We start from the raw sequence: 24381 nt of genomic DNA on the forward strand, positions 1-24381 counted from the left end.
GCCTCCTATAAGTTGAACGTTGGTGCCTTTAATGTTGTCCCAGAGGTCTCTGAGACTGTCCTCATTTCTTTTCATTCTTTTTGCTTTAATCTGTTCCTCAGCAGTTATTTCAGCCATTCTATCTTCCAGCTCACTTATTCGTTCTTCTGGCTCAGTTATTCTGCTATTGATTTCTTCTAGTGTATTCCTCATTTCATTTACTGTGTTGTTCATCACTGTTTGTTCTTCAGTTCTTCTAGGTCCTTGTAAAACATTTCTTGTATTTTCTCAATTCGTGCTTCCATTGTATTTCCAAGATTTTGTATTTACTATCATTACTCTGATTTCTTTTTCAGGTAAATTGCCCAGTCCCTCTTCATTTATTTGGTCTTGTAGGTTTTTACCTTGCTCCTTCATCTGTTTCATGTTTCTCTGTCGTCTCATTCTTGTTGATGGGTGGGGCTGTGTTCCTTTCTTGCTGGTTGTTTGGCCTGAGGCGTCCAGCACTGGAGCTTGCAGGCAGTTGGGTGGAGCTGGGTCTTGGTGCCAAGATGAGGACCCCTGGGAGAGCTCACAGCAATTAATATTCCCTTGGGCCTGAAGTTTTTCTGGTAGTCCAGTGGCTTGGATTTGGGGCTCCCACCACAGGGGCTCAGGCCCAACCTCTGGCCTGGGAACGAAGACCCTGCAAGCCACGTGGCGTGGCAAAAAGAAAAAAAAACCAGACAAACAAAGCCCAAGGCAAATATTAAAAACAAAACCGAGCAAACAAAAACAAAAGCAAGCACACACACAAAAAAGAAAAGAAAACAAACAGACAAATAAAACCCAACATAAGTAACAAAAACAAATCCAAAGAAACAAAAAACGAATCAACAAGCAAACAACAGCATCAAAAGAAACAACATGGAGAGCAGAAAACAAGAAGACACCCAAACAAACAAGAGAGCCCCAAAACGAATACCAATAATAAAAAATAAAACTAACCTAAACAGAAGACAAAAAACAAAACAAAATAAAAAAAACAGAGTAAAAGAAAAGCTGCTATTTCATTGTGCTGTTGCTTCCGTCACCTGGTTGGCAAATGCTGTGTTCAGTCAGGTTCCAGGCTAGCAGAACAGAGTCTTTTGCACAGCAGGCAACCTTTCAGTTACTCTTTCCTGATATTATATTCTTCTTGAATGCCAGCACTTGCTCATCTCTATATCGCCAATGCTTGAAAAATAGCTGATGCTTCTTAAATGTCTTGAAAAGGACATCATAGAGACTTGAGGTGTAGGTCTGCCTCCTCAGTTCATGGCTGGCCAATTAGCTGTGCCTTCCCTATTCTCAGTTTGTCAAGTCAGAGAGTCTGGATAAGATAGTAAATGCACAAAAGAATCCATCTTTCTAAGTCTCAGTGTATATATTTTTATATTGTTGTGTCTTCTTGATGACTGGCCTCCATAAGTATCTTAGAATTAGGTATCAAGATTTGATCCTTCTACTTTCCAGTCTCCCTTTGGTACTGCCTGTTGGTTGAACCTAATAGGAAACCAGCTGACAAAAGGGAGAGAGGTAGTTTACAAAGTCTAAGACCCAGCATCATGAAGGAGAGCATAGAAGAGTGAATTTGGAATTGAGCATTTGGGTTTACTTACTGATGCTACCTGTCTTCCTTGTTTTTAGTGTGTGGACTTTAATTAGGTCTAGATGAACAGTCAGTGAAGCAGTCTATGAAGGGCTGCTTTATAGAATTGGAGTTGAATAGCTAGCACCTCACCTCAGGCAAAATTTAATGCCTTTTGGGATCGGCCTTTTCTCTGGAGAGCCTTGCAGTTTCCTTCAGGTGGTGGTTTTGAACTGGGTAGATGATCAAAAGGACCTCTCCCCAGGAGCAACTGAGGTAGGTTCTCTCAGCTTGTGCTAGAAGTTACGGAAGTTACAGCAGTTCTCAACTCAGGTAGGTGAATAGCCTTGCAGGAGAGCAGGCTGTATAGGTTAGTCCCTTGCTAGGTCCGAGGTCTCTTCCCAGATTCCTGAAGAATATCTTCTATATGAGTGAGTAGTAGTAAATGATAATTATGGGCTGGTTGACTACCTTCTTGCATTTTATCTTGTTCTCATTTATGACATTTTCAAAATAACTTGGAGTTTTAAACATGTAGGTGAGACTTCTCTATTTTTCAGTGGTACTGATGGGTCAGAATTTTCCATTGTGCATTGGTTTAATTGCCTTAGCAAGAATTGAGAGGGAATGAGTCAAAGCTATGTGCTTAAGTCATAGTCCCAGAATACCTCTTCCATTTACATTAAAAAGAATTATAGGAGAGGAATCTTGGATACAAATAGTAGAAACCAACTGTAATGCATGCAAAAAAAGGTATTTATTGGAAGGATATTGGCTTTCAGAATTGACCTAAAGTCTGGAGAACTAGGTTTAGTGTATAGTCAAGCATTAAAGGAAATCACATATGCAGAACTGTAGTGAAGATTAAGGAACAGTTAGTGTACCACTGTCAGTGCTGCTGGTCTCTGAACACTAGTTATGGCTTTGCTACCTCTGGATGCTAGATTCCTCCGTTTCCTGAGTGATTTGTAAAATTGAGTTCTCGTTTCTTTATATCACTTACCCTGGATCTGTAGTCCTCGCCAGAGCATATGATTGCCTAAGTGTAGTCATAGGCACTTGCCTTGCTGTTAGATGATAGAAAGATAAAGTATCTTGAATCTTCTGGCTTCTATAGGAAGGGAAGGAATTTTGCTACCAGTATACTGGTGAATTCCTGAATTTAAGTAGGGAATTACATGTAAAGAGCTTAAGAAACATAAAGTAAACTGAAAAGAACCCTAAGTTTTATTACAGTGACTTGTTTTATAGTTAGGGATGAATTTCTTATCTGCGTTGTGCTATTTAGAAATGTAGATATAAATAGTCTTTCTAGACTCTACCTTTTCAGACCTTCTGTGCAGGGGTTTAAAACAGGAGTCGGTAATGCTCCCCTTAAAGGATTCTTGGAAACATGGGGGCATTTTTTGGTTGTCATGATGGGAAAGGTGGCACTATTGGCATTTAGTGTATGGGGGCCAAGAATGCTAACCATTCCACAGTGTCCTGGTGGTTGCACACAAAAAAAGGTTTGAATTGTCTTGCCCAAAATGTCCATATTGCCTTTGAGAAATACTAGGTTATATGGATTATTTTAATGAAAGGCCAAAAATTATTACTGGCCTCCTTTGCTTCATTGTCTTATACTTTAACTTGAGCATTATTTCTTGCTTCTTTGCTTTGCTTCTTGGTCCATTTCCTTACTTCAAGGGGCTTAATTCCTTAAAAAATTTTTTAAAATCTGGCTCTAACACTGTATAAAAAATTAACTCAAAGTGGGTCAGAGACCTAATGTAAGAGCTAAAACTATAAAACCCTTAAAAGTTAGGGGAAAAGCTTCATGACATTGGATTTGGCAATGGTTACTTGGATATGACATCAACAGCACAGGCAACAAAAGGAAAAAACATATAAGTTGGACTTCATTAAAATTAAAAATTGTTGTGCCATTGTTAGTTTGTGGACTGCAGGGCTTGAGCTGAGTGTCAGGGGCTGTCTTAGTCTGCTCAGACTGCCATAACAAAATACCATAGACAGGATGGCTTAAATAACAACTTTTTACAGTTTTGGAGCCTGGAAAGTCCAAAATCAAGGCCCAGCAGGATTTGGTGTCTGGTGAATACTCTCTTCCTGGCTTGCCGGTGGTTGCCTTCTTGTGCCCTCAAATTGCTTTTCCTTTGTGCTTGTGGTGGCATGGGAGGGTGGCAGAGAAAGATCTATTTCTATCTTCCTCTTTTTATAAAGCCACTACCCATCATGAGGGTCTCACCCTTATGACCTAATCTAACCCTAATCACTTCCTAAAGGCCCATCTCCAAATACCATGTTGGGGATTAGAGTTTCAACATATGAATTTCTAGGGACACAAACATTTCGTTAGTATGAATTTTGAAGGACACATTTAGTTTAAGAGATAGTGTCTTAGGGAGAAAACAAGTAAACCTAGGTAGACCACAGAAACAAAATGTCAGATTGAAGGGGGTCAGTTTGTCAGAGAAGGAGGGTGTGAGCCAATAAGACAAAAATTAGAGAAAGAAGAAGAAAATAAAGGTTCAAAACCAGAAAATGGGAAGGCAGAGCTTAGAGAAATTCCCTGGAACAGGAGAGGTGGCTACAGCATTTGTTATTGAGTCTTACTGCTTTAGGTGTAGGCAGAGGGTACTTGGTAAGGATACTTAAATTGAAATAGCTGCTTTGGGCCAGGAGCTGCACTGAAGCCTGAGTGGATGATACTTTATTCCATAAGCAAATAATGAATAACTTAACAAAACCGTTTTATAAAGAATATTTTAAATAAACTCTTTTCGTGTCTTGACAGATGACCTGTAGTGATGTTTTGTTTTGTACTGATGATTTTTTTATAATCAGTAGTCTAATATATTAGTGTTGTCTTTGGCATCTCTGCATTTAATGGTAACTTTCTGATGATCATAAATGATTTGGGGGGAGAGGATCTTGATTATAATCAGAAAACCATTCAACTTTCATCCTTTATACTTTTTTAGTCAATCAAAGGGACTACTTAAAATACCAGATCACCTTCTAAGACCAAAAAACAGTGAAAGTCTTATAAAATATTGAAGCTGAAAGGAAGAAGGTGGGGAGGAGTTAGTATGCATGATAATTTCCTTTTCCTTTGAACTTTATACCCATTTTCAGTCCTGATTCATTGCAGAAAGGCCAGGCTTTGTTTTATATAGAACCTGAATACTGGGATAGTGATTTTACTGTTTTTTTTATTATGTATTTTTAAACTCCAGCAAAACAATTTGAAGGTCTTATAAAGTTTATGATGAGTGTTTACATACATTGTTTAGTTATCTGTGTGTCTGCATTTATCTATGCTGAGATTTTTTAAAAAATTGAAGTATAGTTGATTTACAATATTGTGTTAGTTTCAGGTATACAGCAAAGTGATTCAGATACATACACACACATATTTCAGGTTCTTTTCCATTGTAGGTTATTACAAGATATTGAATATAGTTCTTTGTGCTATATAGTAAATCCTTGTGGATTATCTATTTTATAAATAGTAGTGTGTATCTGTTAATCTCACACTCCTAATTTATCTCCCCCCCTTCACTTTGGTAATCATAAGTTTGTTTTCTATGTCTGGATGTGCTTAGATTTTAATCTCAGGCTATAGGTGATACCTGAGGGTGGAGAGAAGTGAATTGACAAAATGTGTTTTTGTTTTGTTTTTTTTTGCCTTGAAAATATATTATAAAAATTGGCTTGGTTAAAAAAAATACATGAGAGAAACAACAATCAAAATGATCACATGAAGGAAACAGAAACTTGTTATACAGCATTATATTTATTGTAGGGGGATGAAATAGTATGGTCAACATAGATGATCAGCTTGAAATAATATAGGGTCTGAGATACATAAAGAGAATTAAGGTGGTTCTCCATGTGATCATTCATTCATTCATCAAATATTTATTGAGTACTGTGTTTTAAACAGTAAGGATTAACATAGAGTAAGACAATGTCCTAAACTCAGAGAGCTTAAGAAGCTCACAGGAAAATGATAAATATGAAAATTTATAAGATTTATAAATAAAGGACTAAGGGAAGAGTGACCTCAGCATCATGGCTGCATCAGACATCCATCATCCCTCCTCACCCCTGCCAACAAAATTCTGGCATCCATTCACGTACAAAAATGCCTCTATGGGTACGATGGTACTCAACACCATATGCCAAGGGATCCAGGAAGAGTCTCACCCATCCATGCATTGGATAATAGACAGACCTTGGTCCCAGTTGTGGGCCATGCAGCTGTGAACCAGCTCCAGCTTTTCTTGGCTGTGGTCTGGAACCTCTGGAGAACACTGACTTAGACAATCATCCGTGGATTAGAGAGCCTTAGTGGACATCTGGATTTCCAGAGGAGAAGTTCTAACACTCTGTTAGAGCAAAAAAAAAAAAAGAAAAAAAAAAAAAGAGTTTGGATTCATTGGAGTGGGTAAAAGGAACAGCTTGACTTTACCTGAATCATGCTTCCCCCAGTATGGCACAGCTTAGGGCCAAGAGAGCCTATTTCAACCTGTGGTTTCTCCCTCTGGGGAATGGGAGAGCAGGTGAGTGAGCAACCAGCTTCCCTAGTTGTGCAGGATGCTGCCAAAGAGGCTCATTTCTCTCAGCCTATCCAGAGTGTTAAATTGTGAGCTCTGTGACTGGGGGTGGGAAAAGAGTGGGATAGTGGCAGATAGGACCCTTGGAGAACATTAAAGGGACGTGGATCCTATTAAGTGCTTCATGGACTCCATCAAGAAGCCTGCCCATGAGTTGCTGGGAAAGCCTCACCTGTGGATTCCTCCAACTGGCCCACGGGCATCCCTAGCATCCCACATGTATCATTCACATACCCTCCCACTCTGCAGCTGGCTCTCTGTGTTCCTGAAAGTAGTGGTGAGAGCAAGCTTTGGAATTCTCCAATCTGTGTGCCAGGGAGAGAACACAAACTTGAGCCATAGTGCCACCTTTGGGAAGACAAAAGAGAGGCTGTCAGCACTCGGTCTGGTGCATTGCAGGATTGAGAGAAAGCATACAAGCTTAAGAATTCTGCCACAAGAGGGAACAAGAAGCATGGAGCAAGTGTATCCATAGAAGGTCTGAGAAAGCCCCAGAATCTCTAACAGGGCTGATGGGAGATATTTCTCCCCAGAAGGCGGTGAAGTCTGGAGGAGCTGACTGATACTTCAAATGTGAAGACAGCAACACAAAATTCTAAGGAACATGAAAAACCAAGGAAACATGACACCACCGAAGGATCACAGACTGTTAGTAACTGAACTCAATGACATGGAGATCTATAGTTACCTGATGAAGAATTCAAAAATAGCTGTTTTAAGGAAACTTGAGAGAATACAGGCAATTCAACAAAATCAAGAACACAATACAAACAAAATGTGAAGTTTAACAAAGAGCTAGAAATCATCAAAAAGGACCAAACAGAAATTCTGGAGCTGAAGAATTTAATGAATGAAAAGAAAAAGAAAAAATGCAGTGGAGGGCATAAACAGTAGAATGGACCAAGCAGAATAAAGAATCTGTGAAAGAGAAGACAGGAACTTTGACATTATAGTCAGAGGAAAACAAATAAGATATAATGAAAAAGTTAAGAAAGCCTATGTGATCTAGGGGATGTGTTCAAAACCAATTAATGAATTTTGATATTCCAGAAGAAGTGAGGGAGAAGAGGAAAGAAAGCAGAAAGCTTATTTAATGAAATAGTGATTGGGGAGAGATTTGGATATTCAAGTTTGTGAACCTCACAGGTCACCAAACAAACCAAACCTAAGGAGATCTTCTGTAAGACATATTACAATAAAACTGCCAAAAGTAAGAGACAAAGAGAAACTAGAAATCTATAACAGGAGGAAAGCTTGGAAATGCACAAATATGTTGAAATTAACAACACATTCTTGAACAATCAGTGGGTCAAAGAAGAAATACAAAGAGAAATAAAAAAAAAATCTAGAAACAAATGAAAATGGAAACACAACATACCAAAACCTATGGGATTCTGTAAAAGCAGTTCTAGGATGGAAGATCTAGCAAAAAGCAGTTGTAGCAATGTAGTTTTCTACATTAAGAAAAAAGAAAGCTCTTAAATAAACAACCTAACTTTATACATCAAGGGACTAAGTAAAAGAACAAACTAAGCTCAAAGTTAGCAGAAGGAAGGAAATATCAAAGATCAGAGCAGAAATAGAGACCAGAAGAACAATAGAAAAGTAGAAAAGATCAACAAAGCTAAGAGCTGGTTTTTTTTTTTAAATAAACAAAATTGACAAATCTTTAGCTAGGCTAAGAAAAAAGACAGAGAACTCAAATAAAATCAGATATGAAAGAGGAGACATTGCATCTGATACTGCAGAAATACAGAGGATCGTAAGGGAGTACTGTGAGCAATTATACACCAACAAACTGGATAACCTATAAGACATGGATACATTCCTGGAAACATAAAACTTACCAAGTCTGAATCATGAAGAAAGAGAAAATCTGAACAGTTCAATAATGAGTAACGTGATTGAGTCAGTAATAAAAAACCTCCCAACAAGAAAAAGCCCAGGACCAGATGGTTTCACGTATGAACTCTAGCAAACAATTAAGGACGAATTAAGGCCAATCCTTCTCAAACTCTTCAAAAAGTTTAAGAGGAGACAATAATCCTAAACTCATTTAATGAGGCCAGCATTACCCTGATATCAAAGCCAGATAAGGATACTAAAAGTAAAGAAAACTATAGGCTATCTGATGAATATAGATGCAGAAATTCTCAAGAAAGCATTAGCAAACAGAATTCAACATCACATTAAAAGGATCGTACGCCATGATCAAGCAGGATTTATCCCTGGGTTGCAAGGATGCCTCAAATAACACCAATCAACACGTTAATAGAATGAAGCATAAAAAATCATATGATCATCTTTGTAGATGCAGAAAAAGCATTTGGCAAAATACAACATCCTTTTATGATAACTCAGTAAGTTGGATATAGAAGAAACATACCTCAACATAAAAGCCGTATATGATAAAATAACAGCTAACATCATACTCAGTGGTGAAAGGTTGAGAGCTTTTTCTCTAAAATCACAAACAAGACAGGTACGCGCACTTTCACCACTCCTATTCAACATAGTACTGAAAGTTCTAGCCAGAGCAGTCAGGCAAGATAAAGAAATAAAAGACATCCAAATTGGAAAGGAAGAAGTAAAATGTCTTTGTTTGCAGATAGACTCCACCAAAAAACTGTTAAACTAATAAATGAATTCAGTAAAGTTGCAGGGTGTAAAATCAACATACAGAAATCTGTTATGTTTTTATACAGCAACAACAAACTATTTGAAAAAGAAATAAAGCAGTCACATTCACAGTAGTATCAAAGACAATAAAATGCTTAGGAATAAATTTAACCAAGGAGGTATAAAATCTACACTGAAAGCAATAAGACTTTGATGAAAGAAGTTGGAGAAGATGCAAATAAATGGAAGATATCCCATGTTCTTGGATTGGAAGAATTAATATTGTTAAAATTTCCATACACCCCCCCAAACCATCTATAGATTCAGTGCAACCTCTATCAAAATTCCAATGGCATTTTCCACAGAACTAGAAAAAACAATTCTAAAATTAGTATGGAACCACAAAAGATCTTGAATAGCCACAGCAATCCTGAGAAAGAATAACAAAGCTGGAGGCATCACACTTCTTGCTTCAAACTATACTACCAGGCTATACTAATTAAAACAATATGGTCTTGGCATAAAAATAGATACATAGACCAATGGAACAGAATTGAGAGCCCAGCTAATATTTGACAAGGGAGCCAAGAATGTTCAGTGGGGAAAGAATAGTGTCTTCAATAAATGGTGTTGGGAAAACACCAGTTCTGTTTTTTTCATTAATTTATTATTTTTTTATCTGGTTCTGATATCAGAGTAATGTTGCCCTTATGAGGTGAGTTGAAAGTATTCCCTCTTCAATTTTCTGAGCTTCTGTAAAACTGATACTAATTCTTCCCTAAATATTTGGCAGATTCACCAGTGAAACCGTCTGAACTGGAATTTTCTTTGTGGAAAAGTTTTTGACTACACATTCTATTTCTTTAATAGATATAGGCTATTTAGGTAATCTAGGTCTTCTTAAATTTACTTGAGTATTTTTTTATTTCTAACAAGGTGTGTAAATTGTTGAAATTTTGGTGTAACGTTGTTAGTGATAATCATTTACTATCATTTTAATATTTGTAGGATTGTAGTTATGCTTCTTTCATTGTGTTATTGTGATTTGTGGCTTTTCTCCCCCTCCCCTTCCTACTAGTATTGTCAGAATTAATCAATTTTTTTAATCTCAAAGAACCAGCTTTTTTATTGCTTTTTCTCAATCTTCTGTTTTCTATTTTTTCACTTTTATCTTTATTATTTCCTTTATTCTGCTAATTTTAGGTTTAATTTTCTCTTTTTCTGTTTTCTTAAGTTAGAACTTGAGGTCCTTCATGTGAGATCTTTTTTTTCTTTCCTAATATAGATTGGTTAATACTATGACTTTCCTTCTAACCTTTCTTCTATTTTTTAATAGAGGCATTTAGTGCTATGAATTTTCCTTTAAGGATTCCTTTATCTTCATCCACAAAATTTTGACGTTTCCATTTTCTTTTAGTTCAAGGCACTTTCTAATCCCACTTTTTTAAAAAAAACTAGCTTTATTGAGGTATAATTCACGTACCATACAGTCACCCACTTGTACTACACAATTCAGTGGTTTTTAGTGTATGCATATATATATGCAACCATCACTACAGTCATTTAATTTTACTTTAGATTTTTTTTTTTGACCTATGATTATTGATAAGTGTATTACTTAGTTTCCAAGTACAGTTGGCTCTTGAACAACACGGTTTGAACAGTACAGGTCCACTGGTACATAGTTTTTTTTTTTTTTTTTAATAGTAAAAATATTACAGTACTACATGATTCAAGGTTGGTTGAATCCAAGGACGCAGAATGCGTATAGAGAAACCATGTGTATGGAGGGTTGACTCTTAAGTTATATGCAGATTTTTGACTGCAGAGAGGTTTGGGACCCCTAACTCCCTTGTTCAATGGCCAACTGTATTTAGAGATTATCCAGATACCTTCATGTTATTGATTTCCATTTTAATTCTATTGTAGCAAAAAACATACTTTGTATGGTTTGAATCCTTTTAAATTTATTGACTTGTTTTACTGCTCAGAAAATGGTCTGTATTGGTAAATGTTCTGTTTGCATTTGAACAAAATGTGTATTTTGCTGTTTGGGTAGTGTGTTTTATAAATGTCAGGTCAAGTTGTTTGATTGTTTTTTTTTTAATGTCTTTGCTGATTTTCTTCCTACTTTTATGAATTATTGAGTGAAGGGTATTGAATATACATGCTATATTGTGGATTTGTCTACTTTTCCTTTTATTTCTGTCAGTTTTACTTCATATATTTCAACTCTCTATTAGATATGTAATGTTTAGCATTGTTATATTCTCTTGCTGCTTTATTGACTCTGTTGTTATAAAACCCTTTTAATCTCTGCTCTGAAAGGTACTGTTTGATATCAATATAAGTTGCTCCCGCTTTTTAATAAACATCTTTATTGAAGTTTTCTTTACATACCATAAAGTTCACCCATATAAGTGAACAGTTAGGTTGGAGCATTAGCTGCCTCCAGTAGGTTGATGATTTCCAAATCCATGTCTTCAGACCTGGACGTCTTAACCTGTGTGCTTTGCTGACCTTTTAAACTTAGTGTGTCTAAAAACCATACTTAATAATTCTTTCTTATTCTTTGCCTTTATTCCAAGTCACCTGTTCTCTAGTCTCTGTCTAGTTAATGGTACTCCTTTCTATTTAGTCACTATAGTGAAAACCTATCATCCTTAACTTCTTTTCCCTTTCATGTTTAATCATTTACCTAAACTTACTGGTCTTGACTTGCTAAGGTCACTGATATTTGGTCCTTCTCCACATCTACTCTAGATGGATTTTATTAGTTTTTGGTCATTTTTTGCCTGGGTGGCTGCTGTGATCACCTAACTCCCTTTCGTTCTGCCAGCCTTGTATCATCTCCCTTTCTGCCTCCTCCCCCAAGTCAATCCTGAGGAGGTGTTTTTCTGAAGATTTAAGTACAGGTATGCCATTTTCAATTAGAAGTATTTTAATGGTTTGCTTTTGTCCTCTGGTTGCAACACAAGTTCTATTCATGATTGAGCTTTTGTCTTCTCTGTCTTCCTTATTATGCCCAGTCTATTCTATGCTACTGCACCCTTCTCCACCCTGCACACTATACCCTAGTGGCCATACCAACTTATTTCCTAACTGGTGTATTGTGTTGCTTCTTCCGTATCTTTGTACACTATCCCTTCTCTGCTTAGTATGCCCTTATTTTCTTGATCTGCCTGGCAAACTTGGTTTTTTCTTTTAATTTCTATTTGAAGATCATGCCTTTCTAATGCTATTTCCTATGTAAATCTGTTTTCAGGTTGTACTCGTGTGCTTATTAGAAAATGCCTGTGCTGTTAGATACCTCTTCTATCTAACCTATGGTCCCCTGGTACCTCACCTGTAGTTATTTACTTCCTCTGCTGTGTTCTACTTGTTTGGTGCTTACTTTGTTTACATATTTATTAGATTGTGAACTCCTGTGGGCAAATAATGTGTCTTATTTTTCTTATATTCCCTGCATCTAGCTCAATGCCACTCACATTTGGTAAATATTTGTTGATTATCATTGAGTTAGGCTGAAGTTAATTCAATGACTGATAATTTTTAACCTGAAATTACAATTAATTCAAACTAAAATCCCCTAAAACCCAAGTTAGATTAATCTGTAACAGCTCTTTATGTAAATAAAATCTTTTAATAGCCACATAAATGACCTGTATCTAACTAAATTTAAGATAGAGACAGTGAGTTTGTGTTGATGGTTCATCAACTGCTTTATTAAAGTGAGAACACTAAAGAAGTTGGTATTTTGTGGGAGCTACATGACCAGAGTAATTGGATTTGGTGTAGAAGCTGAGGGTCAGTGAATTTCTCTGTGTTTTACCTTGAATTGCTTTCATCCTCTTTCAGGTGGCTGACAATTGCTTGTATTGAGAAACAGTTGGACTTTTCTATTAACATGTTTTCTTAAGAATGGGATTCACTCTTATAGAATTTGTGAGCCCAAGTGTGATAGAATTTGTGTTGTTTGGTTCTTAACTATAAATCAGTACATCAGAAGAATACATGATTTTGCTTAAAAGGGTAACATTCAGAAAGTTCTTTGTTATTTATATGACAATGTTATTCTGTGCAAATGGGATATATTAATTTGCTATTGCAAATCATCTTAGACTGTATTTGTGAACAACTCCCTTAAAATGGTTGATACCTCTTGGTTACTTTGAGTTTAAAGAGTTATTCATGACATTGAAGGAGTGACATTTCTCTTCGGAAGGGCTTAATTCCTTTAGGCACTTGCCACTGAGCTCTGTAGAATACTGTTATTTGAGTATTTTCTGTACTGGTTGCTCACTTTCCTATAGTTGTTTCCTAAAACCATTCTTGGCCTATACTTGTACATAAGTAGCTATTTACATAACTGTTTCAGCTATTTTTGTTGTGCTTTCCTGGATCCTCTGAAATATCTTTAGGGTGTTATTAAAATTTAGGGTGTTTGAAAGGTTATTTAGTATCTAACCTTGTTATTAAAAACAAGGGCCATTGTATGGGCATTGTCTTTTATCTTTTAAAAGATAGAATTACATTGTTGATTTATTCAGCATTTTTTAAAAAGTCACTTCATAAGGGCTTTGGTGAGTTTTCATAGAATTTGGAGATTAGTAAGAGTCAGTTTAGTAAAATTCCCTTATAATGGTTGAGGGTAGTTAATATATGCCAAAGTCTTTAAGGGCTCTCATGTTTCTTAAATCTAGGTCAAAGAACAGGGCCTGGAAATCTTAGCAATGAAATAATGGATGTGAATGAAAGCTGATGTAAAAAGTGTTTCTATCAATATGAGGAAAGAATGTTATCAACAGAAGTTTAAATGCTTGGAGTTTAGAAAGATGAGACCCAATGAGTAGGAAGAGAAGGAAATTACTGAGTACCTTCTGTCTGTTAGTTTCTTTCCCTTCCTTTTTGTACTTTTATTTATAATAATTTGTAGATTCTTTGGATTTTCTATATAAAAAGCATGTTATCTGTCATAGAAGGCATTTTTTTGGAGCTTTAATTTTTTTCTTATATTTTAATCTTATTTTCATCTCTTGTTTTACTTTGCTGGCTAGAAGTACAATCAAATAGAAGTGTGATAGTGAGCATCCTTATTTGTTTCTCTCATTTTGAAGGAAACGCTTCTAAAGTTTCACTATGAAGAATGATATTTGCTCTAGGTATTGGAAGATATCTTTTATTAGATTGAAGTTCTCTTTTTCTCCTTTGCTGTAGAGTTTTAAGAATGGGTGTTGAATTTTGTCACTTTTCTGTTTCTACTTTGTACAGTTTTTCTTTAATAATAGCTAAATTACGTGGATAGAATTTTCTGATGTTAAACTATTCTCACTTCTGGGATAAGTCCAATTAGTTATGATGAATTTATTTTTCTATTTTTTAAATGTTACTGATAACTTTGCTAATATTAAAAAAAAATCTGTATTCATGAATGAGCTTAGCCTGTGATTGTCCTTTTTCCATGGTAATCATTCAGTTCTGTTTTGGGCATGTTAAATTAGAGGTGTTTGGCAAGTGTCTTACATGATGTTAGAAATTTGGATCTGGAGTACTTAGTAACATGGAAAAGGCTGACTATAAATATTTTGATATAATAGTTGAGGAAATACAGCTGGATGATGTTGAATAGGAAGGTATATAGAGTAAGAACAGAAACGTGGATGGAATACAACATTTTGGGGGTGCATCGATGATGGTAAAGCCAATGATTAGAGGCTTGTTTGAAAGGCAGGTGTGAGAAGGAGGGAGTTCAAAGGAAGGAAAAACTTAGCTATCAGTTTTTAACTGTGGTGGATAGAAGAGTGATGTGAGGTTAGAGAAAGTGGAAACAGCAAATGTAGTACTCTTTGAAAAAGTATCGTGGTAAAAGGAAGGAGGGGGACACCAATGAAGGTGGAGCTGGAGGCAGTTTTGAGGGAAGTTTTTATTTATTTAATTTTTTAAGGGTGGATGAGACTTCATGCTTGTAGGTGAAGAGTAAAGCTCTAGTAAAGAAGGATGCAGTGAATATAAAAGGGAAATGTATATTCACCTAAATTTTTGCCAAACAAGATTTCAATGTAATTTTATCTATTCTTCTGTAATCTAGGATTGTATTTGTCTTTCAGTATGTTTCCAAACATGATTTATTTAAACACTCTAATTGGAGAAGGAAATGTATTACTTGGTTAGTTTATTTCTGGCCAATCAGCCCTCAGATACTAACGAGAGTCTCAGGGAAAGAGAACATCTAGGGTGGAGAGTGGCTCAGTAAAGACTAGGTCATTCACCAGCCATAAAAATCACAAAATAATAGTGGCTTAAGCTTAAGCAAAGTAGAAGTCTGTTTCTGATCTATAGGGCAGTTTCAGTTAGGGAAGCTGAAAAATAGAATTTTTATTTTGCAGGAGCATATGCTTAGCTAAAAATTGATGGCTCTAAGACTAAGGAGGAAGGGAGCAAGATATTGAGAGAAAGGTATCAGTGTCTACACAGTAGAGACAATCTCTTAAATAAAATTCATCTTTTATGTGAAAGGCAGTATTTGCATAGTTTAAGAAGTCAAAATGCACGTGTTTGTACCTAGGCTCTCTACTTACTAGCTCTGTGACCCTGAGCAAATTCCTTTTTCTCTTTGTGCTTTAGTGTTTTCCTAATAAGATGGAGAACAGTGTTAAATATAAGATGCCTCATAAATTGGTATGAGGATTAAATAAGATAATCTAAGTAGTTGACTAAGTCAGTGCCTGGTATATCTAACCCAACAACAATTATTAGTTTTGTCATTTGCCTTTGATTTTCAAGGGTCAAGGGTGTGTGGAAGGAAAAAACAAAAACAAAACAAAATGAGACAACAACAACAACTAAAAAAACCCCAAACCTAATATTACTTATGGGATATCAAAAAGTGATTTAACTATTACACATAGGATATAATTGAAAAAGTAATTTCAAATCTCATGAGAACCTGTAGATTTAAGATTAGTTATTTTTTGGAAGCCTTGGATGGTGCCCAGAGTTAGCCAAACTGCAAAGTTTGAGGGCACAGTCCTCCACAAGACCACCCTTACTTCGGATACCACCTGAAATTTCAGGGGACTCCCAAAGCCACCCTCAGGTTTGATAATTTGCTAGGACTCACAAAAGTCACTGAAAGTTATTACACTCATGAAAGGATTATAGATTACAGAGAAAGGATGGAGTTTAAAATCAGCCAAGGGAAAGAAGCACATAGGATAAATTCCAGGAATGTTCCAAATGTGGAACTTTTGGTGTCCTCTTCTTGTAAAGTCAGGACATTACTCTCCCAGCATCAATGTGTGACAGTATGTGTTGCCACCCACCTAAGCTCATGTGAGCTTTGGCGTCCAGAGTTTTCAAGGCATGATTAATTGATTTCCCACGTAGTTGAACTCAGTCTCCATGTTGGCTCATACTTTGTGACCCAGAACTCTTACCCTAAATTGTATTGTTGGATTTTTTTAGCATGGCCAGCCCCCACCCTAGGACTATTGGATGTGGCCAACCCCATCCTAAAATCTGGTGTGGCCAGCACCCACCATAAACAAGGACACTTCTATGAAGTTTGACAGATTACCTCCCAAAAGCTGAGGACAAGGCCAGACTTCTCTTTGGGCAAGGCCAAATTCTTTACTACATAGAAGGATATAAGGCACTGAAGAAAAGCAAGAGACATTTGCAAATGGAAGTTCAACATGATTATCTGTTGAAGATATCAAAGTTAAAAAAAATTCTTAAAAACACGTAAGTAAAAGAAAGATCATTCAGGTGAAAATAAACATCCAGAACATTTGATCCAGCTGGTGTAATTTAAAATCTAGAAATTTGGACACTAAAGCAAAATTCGAGGAGCTCCTTGAAAAGAGATCAAAATGAAAATAAAAATTTGAGATATATAGGGGAAAAAACTAGAAAGAAAACTCATGGTGCTACTAAATGATTATTGTGGAAAGATGTTCTTAAGGAAGAAAGGAAAAGCAGGAATAAAGTACATTCTTTGGTAAGTTGTGGGGATTGCTGCATTCACTTGTATTTTGAAACAAAGAGATTGGAGGATTTGATATAATTAATGGTTTATGTTTGTATAGAAAATTACAATTTATTAAATACTTGTACTTACCTTGGATAAGTGTAGCCAAGTGTATTAGGATAGTATTATTTGTTTTCCTATTTTTATTGAAGAAAGTACTGATGTTAGAGGTTTTTGAGTGATTTGTGCCAGGTTGCTGAGTGAGTTTGGGGCAGAGCTGGAACTGGAATCCTTGTCTCCTGACTTTTTGCTTAAGTACTTCTACTTCAAGTACTTTTTCCCCAACTACAAAATGATTCTTCTTGGATCTGTTTTCTAGGCCTAGGCGCAATGTTTTCTGTTGGTAAGGAGGGGGAGGGGGATTGGAAGGCGATTGGGTGGTACCTGCCTGTATTTACCTTGGTTATCTTATCTAAGACTTTATTCAGCACCTGTCTGCTGCTGATGCCCTCATCTGCCTGAGTCTCCTGAACAGATCAGCCCAAGATTACCCTTGGATGCACACTGGGACCAACCTTGGCTCCTCTCTGCCATACTTTTTTTTTTTTTTTTTTTTTTTTTATACAACCTCTCAGACTCTTTTTTTTTTTTTTTTTTAATTTATTTATTTATTTATTTATTTTTGGCTGTGTTGGGTCTTCGGTTCGTGCGAGGGCTTTCTCCAGTTGCGGCAAGCGGGGGCCACTCTTCATCGCGGTGCGGGGACCGCTCTTCATCGCGGTGCGCGGGCCTTTCACTATCGCGGCCCCTCCCGTTGCGGGGCACAGGCTCCAGACGCGCAGGCTCAGCAGTTGTGGCTCACGGGCCCAGCCACTCCGTGGCATGTGGGATCTTCCCAGACCAGGGCTCGAACCCGTGTCCCCTGCATTAGCAGGCAGATTCTCAACCACTGCGCCACCAGGGAAGCCCCATACTTTTTTTTATATCCAGTCTGTCTGCAGGCCCTATGGACTTTTTCTTGCTACCCAAATGACCTTGTTTGTCCCTGACTCTCGGGCTTTGCTGTGATTCCTCCTCTTTTCTCTGTTTTCCTCATCAGCCCCTTTTCACAGCAAGGTATCCAATTTTCTTTTTCTCTAAACATTTAACATTTTATTTTAAATACTAGGCTGTGAATTGATTTTTTTCTCTCTTGATATACAGTTCTGTGATTTTCAGCACATGTTCACATTTGGGTAACCACTGAAATAGGATATATAACAATGCTATAATCCAGAAAAACTGTCCTGTATTTATTCCCTTATAGTTAACCTCTCCCCTTATCCGTAACTTGTGTCATCCACTAATATAGTCATCATCCCTCTATTTTTGTCTTTTTGAGAATGTCAAGTAAAAGGAATCATATAGAATGTAACTTTTGAGACTGTCTCCTTTCACTGACATAATACCTTTGAAATGCATTCAAGTTGTGTGTACGAATGGTTTCTTTTTATTGCTGAGTAGTATTCCCATAGTGTGGCTATACCACAGTATAAAGTGGTTTGTTTAACCATTTACTTGTTGAAAGACATAAGGGTTGCTTCCAGTTATTGCCTGTTATGAGTAAAGTTGCTATAAACATTTTTGTATAGGATCCCCCCCCCCAATTTTTGAAATTGTGGTAAAATATGCATAACATAAAATTTACCATCTTAACTATTTTTACATGTACAGTGCAGTGGTATTAAATACATTCATATTGTTGTGCAACCGTCACCACTATCCATCTCCAGAACTCTTTTCATCTTGCTAAACTGAAACTCTATACCCATTAAACAGTAACTTCCTATTTTTTCCTTTCCCCTAGCCTCTTGCAACCACCATTCTACTTTCTGTCTCTATGATTTTGACTACCCTAAGAATCTCATATAATTGGAGTCATATAGTATTTGTCTTTTTGTAACTGGCTTGTGTATAGGTTTTTGTGTGAACATAAGCCTTAATTTCTCTGGGATAAATGTCCAGGGCAATTGCAGGATTCTGTGATAGTTACGTGTTTAGTTTTTAAAGAAACTGCTAAAGTTTTCCAAAATGGCTGTACTGTTTTACAGTCTCACCAGCAATGTTGTAAGTCCAGAGTTTGAATTCAGTTTCTGGAGAGGTAACTTTGGTGACCCCCTTAGAGTAGTCATCATTGGATGATTTGGAAAATAATAACTACCACTCCTATATTCATTCATGTGGATTGGGGTGGAGGTGGAGAAAAGATTCAGGGCTGGGTAGAAACCCAGCAGGTATCTACTGCAGTAGTGGTTTCCAAACCTGTATGCACACCAGAATTATCAGAGGAGCTCTTAATAATACAAATTCATGGGTGTCATACAGACCTGCTAAATTGGAATCTGTATTTTTAACAAGGGCTCAAGAGAATTTTAAGTGGTCATGCTCACATCAGTTGGACCATTGTGTTACAAGATCTATGGAACTTCCAAAATTTTAGAAGTGTATGATGTATATTTAACAAATAAAAAATTTCCCATCCTCTTATCTTTTCTGCTTCTCTCTCTTTCTTTGACCCTATGTTTATATTTTGTCCCCTCTTCACGTCAGTTTATGAAATGCTCTTATTTATTTATTTACTTAAGCTTTTTTCTTTATTTTTAATTGAAGTGTAGTTGATTTACAATGTTGTATTAGTTTCTGGTGTACAGCAAAGTGATTCACTTATACATATATATATTCTTTTTCATATTCTTTTCCATTACGGTTTATTATAGGATATTGAATATAGTTCCCTGTGCTATACTGTAGGAACTTGTTGTTTATTATTTGGTCCCCTCTTGATACTTACTTCTATTTTTTATTTTCTCTCCCCCATCTAGTATTTCACTGGTCTCTCTTTTCTCTCTCTCTTTTTTTTTTCCTCATGTGTCTACTAATAAGTTATTGATTAATAAGTTAATTAATAAGTTAATAAGTAAGTTATTGATTGCTATTTTCTGTTTTCACTTGGCCCTTAAATTGTAACTTTCTAGGTTCCCTTTTTCTCCACTGTGTGAGGTGGTTGCTCTTCAGCATCTAGAGCTCATTTTCTTTCTCATACTAAGATATATTTATCCTCTTCTTCAGGCAGGTAGATCCAAGTCTCTCTCACGGATCATTCTTTTTAATGGCAGGAGTAGAAAACAACTATCAGGGTTTGGTGGAGGAAACTTTAAGTTTTATGTTTATTTTTCTCCTCTTCTTATAGGGAAGAAGAAGAACGTTTGAGAAATAAAATTCGAGCTGATCATGAGAAGGCTTTGGAAGAAGCAAAAGAAAAATTAAAAAAGTCAAGAGAGGAAATCCAAGCAGAAATACAGACAGAGAAAAATAAGGTAGTCCAAGAAATGAAGACAAAAGAGAAAAAGCCAGTGCCAGCAGCTCCTATACCAAACCTTATAGGAACACATGGTGGAGACCCAGAAGATAATGACCTAAGAGAGAAAAGGGAAAAAATTAAAGAGGTAATAATCTGAGATTTGTGATATGGGGTGGTTATGGATATGGATATGTGTTTGGCTAGATTTAAATGATCTGTCTATCTATCTGTCTATCTATCTATCTATCTATCTATCTATCTATCTTTGGGCTGGCCAAAGGTTCCTTTGGTTTTTAAGTAAAAAAAAAAAGACACATTTTTCATTTTCACCAAGAACTTTATTGAATAATGTATTCACCGTTTTGTTCCACTACCTTCTGCCATTTTTCAGGCAACTTCATAATTCCATCTTCCCAAAACTTTTTATCTTTTTGAGCAAAGAACTATTCCAGGTACTTTTTACAGTCTTACGGGGAATTGAAATTTTTTCCATTAAGAGAATTGTGTAAAGACTTAAGTAAATGGAAATCAGAGGGTGCAATGTCTGGTGAATACGGCGGATGAATCAGAACCTCCCAGCCAAGCTGTAACAGTTTTTGCCTGGTCATCAAAGACGCATGTGGTCTTGGGTTACCCTGATTGAAGACTATGCATTTTCTGTTGACTAATTCCGGATGCTTTTCATCGAGTGCTGCTTTCAGTTTGGTCAAATTGGGAGCAGTACTTGTTGGAATTAATCGTTTGGTTTTCCGGAAGGAGCTCATAATAGAGGACTCCCTTCCAATCCCACCATATACACAGCATCACCTTCTTTGGATGAAGACCGGCCTTTGGTGTGGTTGGTGGTGGTTCAGTTCACTTGCCCCACAATCTCTTCTGTTCCACATTGTTGTACAGTATCCACTTTTCATCGCCCATCACAATTTGTTTTCAAAACAGAACATTTTCATTATGTTTAAGTAGAGAATTACTATGTGGAAATATGGTCAAGAAGTTTTTTTTTTTGCTTAACTTATGTGGAACCCAGACATCAAAGCGATGAACATAACCAAGCTGGTGCAAACGATTTTCAATGCTTGATTTGGATATTTCGAGTATGTCGGCTATCTCCTGCGTGGTATAACATTGATTGTTCTCAATTAATGTCTCGATTTGATTGCCATTAACTTCAACTGGTCCACCCAACTGTGGAGCATCGTCCAGCGAGAGATCTCCAACATGAAACTTCACAAACCACTTTTGACACGTTTGATCAGTCACAGCACCTTCTCCATACACTGCACAAATCTTTTTTTTGTGTTTCAGTTGCGTTTTTACTTTTCTTGAAATAATAAAGCATAATGTGCCAAAAATGTTGCTTTATTTCTTCCATCATCAATATTAAAATGGCTGCACAAAAATTCACCAGTTTTTTTTTTTTTTTTTTAATGAACACTGACATGAGAGCTGTCACCATACAATCTAATAAAATTGTTTGGAATGAAGTTAAAGACAACTAAGCGCTACTAGAGCCATCTTACAGAAAAAACTGAATGAATCTTTTGGCCACCCAACCCAATATCTATCTGTATTTGTACCATCTATGGTGTCATATTTTGATCTTGTTTGTTTTGAGGTCAAAATTGTAGTTCAGTTTGGAAGTTGGCAGTAAGAGCTAAAACTCTCTTAATATCGATTATAATTATAGAATACTTAAAATTTTTGATATAATGTTGTTTGGATAGTTACATTACTCACCCTGTGTTCAGAGATCTTTTGATGTTCAGTATTTTATAAATAATGTAGAATAGATCCATAACAATTTATCATTTAATAAGGAATTTCTTAAGTGTTTAGTTACTAGGAACTCTGCTAGATATTATGTAAATCTTCTCATAAACATGTTTCTGAAGAGTTAACATTATGTCTGCCATCTTTCAAGGAACCTGTTGTGATACGATACTGCAGATTAAGAACACATCTTTCCAAAGAGTCTCAGTGGATTGAAGAGTAGGGAAGGATTGATTTCAACATTTTTGAAATTTCTTTTGGTCTCAGAAGTCTGTCAATTTGTTATTCTAGGAGTTATTTGGAGGTAAAGAGAATACCAGAGGGAGAGGAAATCTAGTGAATATTTTAGTAGAACTTTGTTAATTAGAACTCCTGCTAATTCTGGGTGGAGTTTGTAGTTGTATTGCTTATGAAGAAAAAGACTTTGTTAGAGTGTAATAGCATCAACAATATTTCAAATCTATTGTTCATCATAAAATAAGACAATAAGTTTAGTTCAAATAGATATCTATTTGGATATATTCTAGTAATGAATATGGAAGATTTGCAGGTATTTTAAGCGTGGCCTTATGAATTGGTATAAAATATGTCCTCTGATTTACCTCACCTTTGGATTCTATGTTTTATACTCAGGCTGCTTGAGGCACTTTCTTTGGACAGTGTTGAGGACTTTGATACATTTCTTTTCAGATTCCTGACCTTTTTTTTAGATGTCATTAGAATTTATTGAAATACTGTCTGATGTACATAATAATTCAGATAGGTAACAGTGTGTGTTGAGAGGACCCAAGACCACCCACAGGCTCAGTGATTCACTGGGAGTACTCACAGAACTTAGCAAAACTGTTGCCTTCATGGTTTTGGTGTATTCAGCTGAAAACATACAGATTAAAATCAACAGAAAAGGCACATAGGACGAAGTCCAGTAGAGACCAGGTACAAACTTCTAGTTGTCCTCTCCCAGTGGAGTAATACGGACAGCGCTTAATTCTTCCAGAAATAATTTGTGGCAATGTGCACGATGTATTGCCAACGGGGGAAGTTCACCCGGGCCTTGGTGTCCAGATTTTTTATCAAGAGTTCATTATGTGGGGTTGGCTAATCTTAGTTCTTCAGCCCCTCCAGAGGTCATGCTGATACCGTGTGGTTCAAGGTCCCCACCATAAATCACGTTTTAGCATAAACTATCTGACATGGCCCAAGGCTTCATGTAAACAAAGATACTCTTAACAGGCAGGATAATAAACGTTTAGAGGTTACTTTCCAGGAGCCTGGTACAGGCCAGACCTTTTTTGAGGATGTGCAGGGTTTGGACAACCAGACCTGCTAAGTGAATCCTGTAGAGCATACCATATTATCCAGGGTTCTTGTAAATTAACATACAACATATTAAGAATCCCTGTGTAGGCTCCTGTTAAACATTATGGTTACTGACTTAGTAAGCAGAGAAAGTTGGGATCTAAGCCTGCAGGGGAAGAAGCTAACAAGAGGCAAGGTGATGTGAATACCTGCAGAATATCTGAAAGTTTCAAGAATTAGAAACACCATTTACCTCTGAAGGCAGGGGTATAAAATAGAGCTGGAAAAGGATTATTTGAAAGTTTTTAAAGAGCTCTTAAACCTTAGATCCCTAGTTCTCTAGCCTAAGCATCCTAGCTGCTATCCTCCCTTCCCCAAAAGAAGACCAAAAGTTTACTTTTGGATGGATGAATTAGGGAAGATCTAGATTTTGGGAATACCAAGTGTGGCTGAGGGGAAAGGGCAGAGGTCATTCTAAAAAGTGAAGTGGCCATAAAAAGAAAAGAAATGAAATTGAGTTATTTGTAGTGAGGTGGATGGACCTAGAGTCTGTCATACAGAGTGAGGTAAGTCAGAAAGAGAAAAACAGATACCGTATGCTAACACATATATATGGAATCTAAAAAAAAAAAAAAAAGTCATGAAGAACCTAGGGGCAAGACGGGAATAAAGACACAGACCTACTAGAGAATGGACTTGAGGATACGGGGAGGGGGAAGGGTAAGCTGGGACAAAGTGAGAGAGTGGCATGGACATATATACACTACCAAAGGTAAAATAGATAGCTAGTGGGAAGCAGCTGCATAGCACAGGGAGATGAGCTTGGTGCTTTGTGACCACCTAGAGGGGTGGGATAGGGAGGGTGGGAGGGAGGGAGACACAAGAGGGAAGAGATATGGGGACATATGTATATGTATAACTGATTCACTTTGTTATGAAGCAGAAACTAACACACCATTGTAAAGCAATTATACTCCAATAAAGATGTTTAAAAAAAAGAAAAAAGCGAGTGGTAGGGTTGGAGGGAATTAAGTGAAAAATGGATTCTGAATATTGAGACAACTTTATCCTGCTCAACTCTTCGAATTCTGGCAGCCAGGTTTAATTTCAATAAGCAGGAAAATGAAGGACTTCTCTCTGGGGAGACTTGACTGGCCCAAGAGGAAAGACCTAG

General features: G+C 36.7%; 1 protein-coding gene across 1 annotated transcript in view; it reads left to right on the plus strand.

Moving 5' to 3' along the window:
- The window catches only part of MAN1A2 (mannosidase alpha class 1A member 2), a 173839-nt gene that overhangs the window by 34424 nt on the left and 115034 nt on the right, over nucleotides 1–24381 (plus strand). Inside the window, exon 2 of the mRNA XM_059928824.1 lies at nucleotides 20028–20283. Within this exon, the coding sequence (XP_059784807.1) occupies nucleotides 20028–20283 (256 nt within the window). The remainder of the gene's footprint in view (nucleotides 1–20027; nucleotides 20284–24381) is intronic.

The sequence above is a fragment of the Balaenoptera ricei genome, chromosome 1 (genome assembly GCF_028023285.1).
Source record: "Balaenoptera ricei isolate mBalRic1 chromosome 1, mBalRic1.hap2, whole genome shotgun sequence".
Classification (NCBI taxonomy): Eukaryota; Metazoa; Chordata; class Mammalia; order Artiodactyla; family Balaenopteridae; genus Balaenoptera; species Balaenoptera ricei.